Source organism: Notothenia coriiceps, unplaced genomic scaffold (assembly GCF_000735185.1).
Source record: "Notothenia coriiceps isolate Sejong01 unplaced genomic scaffold, NC01 NC01_scaffold00037244, whole genome shotgun sequence".
NCBI classification, from domain to species: domain Eukaryota; kingdom Metazoa; phylum Chordata; class Actinopteri; order Perciformes; family Nototheniidae; genus Notothenia; species Notothenia coriiceps.
Window position 1 is genome coordinate 21,146,932 of NW_011369945.1, and position 6,546 is coordinate 21,153,477.

The 6,546-nt window shown below is 42.7% G+C and overlaps 1 protein-coding gene across 1 annotated transcript; it reads left to right on the forward strand.

The window, feature by feature from the left end:
* Positions 1-3,378: 3,378 nt before the first annotated feature.
* On the forward strand, positions 3,379-6,418 carry LOC104964968 (protein FAM115-like). Its single transcript, XM_010793885.1, has 5 exons — positions 3,379-3,573; positions 3,679-3,853; positions 4,068-4,159; positions 5,580-5,791; positions 6,175-6,418. Exons 1-4 carry the CDS (start codon positions 3,493-3,495, stop codon positions 5,724-5,726), a joined length of 495 nt encoding a protein of 164 aa, XP_010792187.1. The 5' UTR covers positions 3,379-3,492; the 3' UTR covers positions 5,727-5,791; positions 6,175-6,418.
* Positions 6,419-6,546: the final 128 nt, after the last annotated feature.

The window sequence follows — 6,546 nt, forward strand, 5'->3', positions numbered from 1 at the left end:
TCTCTGAAAAGATACAATGTTATGTTTTATAGTCTTAAAGTTATAATTAGTATCGTAGTATCCTGCCACCCGCGTTCTCTAGAGTTTATTTCCAAAGGGAAGTTCCATCTTGGAGAAGATTACGACACAGCCCACTTTCTCTTACTCTATGAGGATGACATATTCATCGCAGGTACTCCTACCCTCAGACTCCATTTGTCGGTCCTAGAGATGGAAGGGCTATGCGATTTCATCGTTAGGGGCGGGTGTCGTCTGTGAAACAAGGGACCTTTAACATCGTCACACAAAGAAGAAACCGAACCAACCTTCGGGTCACGGTGCGACTGGACGATAGTCGTTGAGGAGGAGGTCGAAAGTCTTTAGGTGTCCAGTAAAACGCAGACGAGTGTCGGCATCCTGTAGACAGTGTATCTGTGGTTGGAGGGATGACAGTGATTTCCTTGGGTTGTCGAATGATGACTCCGGTCTAAACTACTCCAATAGTCGCTGTCGGAAGTGAAATACAACTGGGGGTGTGCTTCACTGCCAACACTCTAGCGAAGAAGGAGAGTCGGTCCAGTGCGCAAGAAGATGGTCTAGTCTCTTTCCCCGAGTCTATCGGGAGTACTGGCCTCCTGGTGTTATGAAGGAGACGGCGCATGGCTCTCCGCACGGTAGTCTGGACCGGAACCGACAACTAACGGATTTCTTTCCGTACCAGAGGTAAGTCGGTGGTCCCAGTGTCCTTGTGTGCCCGGTACTCGCAGGTCGAGAAAGTTCGGAAAGTAGTCCGCTGTCCATCCGGAGAGTAAAAATAAAACCACCTGACCATCGCTGTACTCTGCCCTAGCTTCCAACTCACTTCTACCTATTTTCTCGTACATGTTGTCAAAGGTGAGATCATTACAATACAACACAGATAACCATAAGGACGAACTTTTCACTCTCTCTCTCTCACTACACTTAGGTTTATTTTTGACCAAAGTGATACACGATGTTAAACACAATGAGTGAAAGATTTTAATTAAGTGTTGTTGTTTACCAGTTAGAAAATGGACACGGTAGTTTCGGGGTCCTCAATGTTGTTAAGAAGTAATGTTTGTTTGTAGGATTTTATTGTGACAATATAATATATAAAAATGGACTTTCAGTTCAACAGAAAGCAGACCTAATAATCTACCAAAAAGGTTTGTCCGTTAAGTGTCTGCTGTGATAGACTGGACTATCTTCGTGACTTTTATTTCATTCTCATTCTTGTCCTGACTCGTATTGCCCCTTATACTGTTATCCTCCCTGAGTCACTGGTGTTGGGTGCATGTCCGACAGTGTGTGACAGACAGTCTAAGAGTCACACATTTACGGAGGTGCGAAAAATCTCTCAATTAAACCCTGTCTCTAAGGGGTACTTCATTGGACAAATTCTTGGACGAGTAGGAACAGGCACACTTGTAAGATATAAAAGCCTACAATTCTCCCGTCCTGTATTTTGACCTTCATTGTAGGAAAGGGATGTAAAGTGAGCAATTGCACGTGTTGGTTGTAGATGTTTTCAAAACACACTTATGTCTAAAACAAGGAAACCCAACAAACGATGTAACTCACCAAACGCTACGAAGAAGGTAGTCTACACCGTCTCCACCCTCATGAGTCTTGACACATTGAAGTTCTATCTTTATGGTATCACACTATATATTAAATTAGGTTTATAACCATTTACTTTTATACATACTGTATGTCACTTTTTGATACAAATATCATGATAATTATATCAGATAATACATAACAAAATGGCAAAAATTCTAAAAGATAAATAGCAAAGAAAAAAATAACACTACTAACCCCATACTTAGCGTTTTCACAAGACTTTCATAGAGCAACAAAATCGCCCTATTAAAAATGTTGATTGATAGACTTACCCACATGGCAATCTATGTTTTCCTTGTCCTCTTTCAAAAACAGAAACGGTAGGGATTTTGAGGATGACTTGGAGTTTTTACTCATGGGGGTTTCAGAGTTTGACCTCCAGGGTTCATCAGTAAGTTCTGAGATTCTGATCCACGGCTCGCTTGCCTTTCCTATTGGTACCACCAAGGATGGATAGACGTTCCTGGCAGGATCGTACTATGGGCAGGGACGAGTCATTGTGGTTTCACATGAAGGATTTCTGCGACGACAGGTAGAGTTTATTTTCTACCGTTAAAAGTGAAAATTCAACATAGAATTTGATCTTGTAGTGAAATCATCTTAATGAAAGTATGATCTCATTCAGAACACTGTATATAAGATTACTTGTTTGGTTACATATTAACTTATAGCCACCAGAATCAAATTGTTTTTTGTGATTAACAAATTGCTTCCTGTCTTGTGATAACTGTCTCAACACAGACACTGGCTCCGTTTTGGAACAATGCCATTCATTGGCTGGATGGAGGCCGGCAGGGGGTCGTTGGAGTAGCATCAAAACGTGCCCTCGGTATTCTCAGCAAGTCAGGGTTAAAGTGTGAGGAGACAGAGTTCAAGGAAGGTCTGAGTGTTTTTGTGGGCCCAGCGCACAGTGATACAAATGCAAAGGAAATCCGAGAGTTTGCGGCAGAGGGAGGAGGCCTGCTGATTGGTGGACATGCCTGGCACTGGGCACAGAAACACCCTGGGCAAAACTAACTAACTCATTTTCCAGGTATGGCTATGCACCAGACATTTATCATAATGCATGTCAAACATATTCCAGATGATACTGTCTAAATGCTTGTGCTGGTGTGGTGGTATTAGGCAATAACTTATCAGGCACAATTCAAAACTGCACATTTTAAAATGCCACACAATGAATTCTACATTGCTACGTTAGAAACACAATTGCAGTCATTAATACATTAGGGAGCAATAGAATAAGGGAGTATGGGAGTCAGATTATAGATAATAATAATGTATTGGTAATTCTTAAAAGCTTATAAAATGGGCTACTGCTAAGAACTGAAGACTTGCATGCTTACCTGTGCCTGACACCCCTACTGGAGTTTAGGCCATCTTGGTCATATAAATGGACCTTGATGAACAAACAATCACTCGGCTAAGTATTGGCCAGCAGAAGACATGAGCGCTAGGCTAAGGGGAGGTAGATATAAATGTATAATGAATCATATGAACTGCAGCTGGTGAGGAAGTCAGGCAGGCAGGCACTGAGGACATTACAACATGTACGCTGTAATAAGCTGTAATAGACCTGCTTAAACTTCAATCTGAAAGTTCCTTTGATAATCAAAAATGAAACACAATACATAAAGTTGGGTTTTTCCTTTTAGGTAACAAGATTCTGAACCAAATGGGGTTGAGTCTGTTGAAAGGAACAATAACAGGAGGTTTACACAAGACCCCTGAGCCTAAAGACATCTACAGTACCACTTCCGCCACCTTCTCCACCGCTTCGCTGGCCATGTAGCCCATGGGGAGAAACTAAGCAAACATGAAGAGAACAACTTCAAACGGCTGGGCAGAGACTGCTCCATCTTCTTGCACATGAATGCCAAGGAATGCTCCTCCTATACACAAGTGGTGTCCTCCCTCACTGACATTGTGATGAAGTCAGGCTTGCCTCAGGTTTGTGGCAAAATGAGACAAAAAAATGTAACTAGAAGATTACACAGCTAACAACCAGTGATGTGTCACAGAAACATATTTGATAATTCCCCATTTTCTTCCAAGGTGTGTGACAGCTGCCCTGTGAAGACTCCCAAAGACCACCTGCTCTTCAGTGTGGTGACAGAGATTTATAAGGTCTGCCCAAACCCTGATGCTATCCTGCCGTACCTCATCAAGGATAACCCCTTGATGCCGGTTGTCTATGACCAAACAATCAAGATTGATGTTAACACAGCAGGTAGGATCTTGTTGATTAGGACAAATATGTGAGCTATTTTTGAGTAAAACTTTTATACAGTACATGCAGTTTATGTGGCAGTAACGTCTTTATGACTAAATTGCACTTATCTGCAGACCTTACTGTTGAGAAGTCCAGTTTCAAATGTGTGTTTCAAACGTTATCCATGTAAATATGACTGATCTTATTACTGTATTTGTATTTGTGTCTACAGCCGAGGAGTGGATCAGTACAGGTCTCTATCTCTCTCCTGGTATGAAGACCTACATTGCCATGCCTGAAGAGATGGTCAACAAAGGCTGGAAGGTGCTGAACAAAATATTGAGTTTCATTGTGTTTGTGGTAATGGTGTGCCCCTATTGCCCCTATTTGAGGTCCAATCCACCCTAATGAATACTCCCCAGCAGCGACTGGTCTTACCCTCAACATTTCCCTGCTCCCTTTCCAAGTGTATTCCCTGCAGAGGCAACAGACCCCACCAACGCCAACATCCAGATTTCAATATTGAATCAAATCAAATCCTGTTTTATTTATATAGCACATTTTAAAAACGATTCTTGGTCGAGCCAAAGTGCTGTACCTGCAATAAAATCACTTTACTGCGATAGCAAACAGAAGACAATAAATTACAACAGCAAATATAAAAATCAAACACAGGGAAATGTCAGGAGTCGTACTCCGCTGACTAGAAGGCCAGAGAGAAGAAGTGAGTCTTTAGTGTCGATTTAAAAACCCCTAGGGTCTGGGCCGACCTCACATGGAGGGGCAGAGTGTTCCAGAGCCTGGGGCCAGCTGCTGCGAAGGCTCGGTGACCTCGGGTTTTGAGCCTGGTCTTGAGCACTATCAGCAACAGCTGGTCAGCAGACCTTAAAGCTCTGGCTGGGGTGTAGTGACGGAGGAGTTCTGCTATATAAGCCGGAGCCAGCCCATTTAGGACTTTAAAAACAATTAAAAGGATTTTAAATTAATTCGAAACCGGATTGGAAGCCAGTGCAATGAGGCCAGAATTGGGGTGATGTGGTCACGCTTTTTATGGCCTGTCAGAAGACGCGCAGCTACGTTCTGCACTAGCTGCAGGCGTTTAATTGACGCCTGGTCCATACCCACATACAGAGCGTTGCAGTAATCCAGCCTTGTAGTTACAAAAGGCGTTAATAACCCTTTCTAGGTCTTTAAAAGATAAAAACGACTTGTTAAATACTAGTCGTATTTAAAAAAAAGCAGGTCTTGACTACGGTGCTGACCTGCTTATCAAATTGAAAAGGTTTATCGAAGGTCACTCCAAGGTTCATGACAGAGGGGAGGATGTTTCTATTGAAGGATCATCATTTGTTTTATTGTACAACGCAGGGTTGCACATGAAATGCAATGTAGCCTAGTTCCTTTATGCTACACAAGTATAACAGGGCAACACAAAACAGAAGTGCATTCCTGAAGTGCATTTTTTTTATTTGAATCAGGAGGAATGTATACAGCAGCAAAAAAAACAATGTGCGTCAACTCTGTCATTTGAGCACAGAGACGCATTGATGTTCTGCAGTCTGTCCTGCCCGGCATGTTCAATCGCTTATTTCAGGATGCCATGACTTTCTGTCAGATAGTGCATGTCATTCAGTCTTTAAATGTACTGCATCATGGCCTTATACATCTATCCAGCATTGCATTCTTTCATGTATAGTTTAAATTATACTTACAATCCTTAACACATATTCTATGTCTTCCTCCGATCCAGATTGGCTGTCAAACAGACCGCCTGAATGCTACAGTGATAAAGAGAGCATCATGGGTTTGTGAGCGGATTCTAATAACCGCACAAATGATGCAGGTGTGCAACCTGTGGGGGGGGGCTCATCTACCTGTTGGCTCCCCGTAAAACACAAGTGGAGGGGCTGGAGGTCACTGTGCAGATGGCTGTGCCTGCCCCATATTATAAATCAGGTATGTGTTTAGGTGACTGTGGTATGTAAAGTAAAGGCGTTTACCGGAGCTACAAACGGGACTGGTTGGATAACTCTGCTGCTCTATACAAGAAGGGACAGTGGAGACTTTATCTGCTGTAGAGACTGAGGTCTTGTGGAGTGCAGGAGGCCCTCCTATAAACCTTTTTTTTTAAATCTGCAGTTGCATTCGCCATTTTTATGCTGCTGAGAGATTGCAACTAATGCAATCTCATTAGTTCTTATTAAACATCACTTCTGTGCTGGGAAACTAAAAGGATTTCAGTTTAACAGGTGTCCATTTAAAATGTATATAAGTACATAACACAATATTGAAGTAATTCATTGCTCAGTTTTAAACACATCCACCCTCTTTCTCCTCAGGCGTGACCACACCAGCTGATTAGTCATTGCTGCGCACAGCTCCGTCTCCCTGGGCAGAGTTGGAGTTTGAAAACATCATCCTAACCATACCATCAAGATGTTGTTCGCAGTCTGGAGCGCCCCTGATGAGCTGGCAGCGCTGTGGAGAGATCATCGAGAGCATCGCTGATCCTGGCTGAACAAACCCACACAAATTTCCTCGCAAGAACGCTTTTTGTGACATGACTGTGGCAGATTTCCCATGGTGATGTGTTAATTGGATTTGCTTTTTCATCTGTTGAAAGTCAGGAAAAATGAAGCCTGTCCCAACTAATGCTGGGTATGAGGCAGGGTACACCATGGACAGTCACCAAATCACATATAGTACAGATA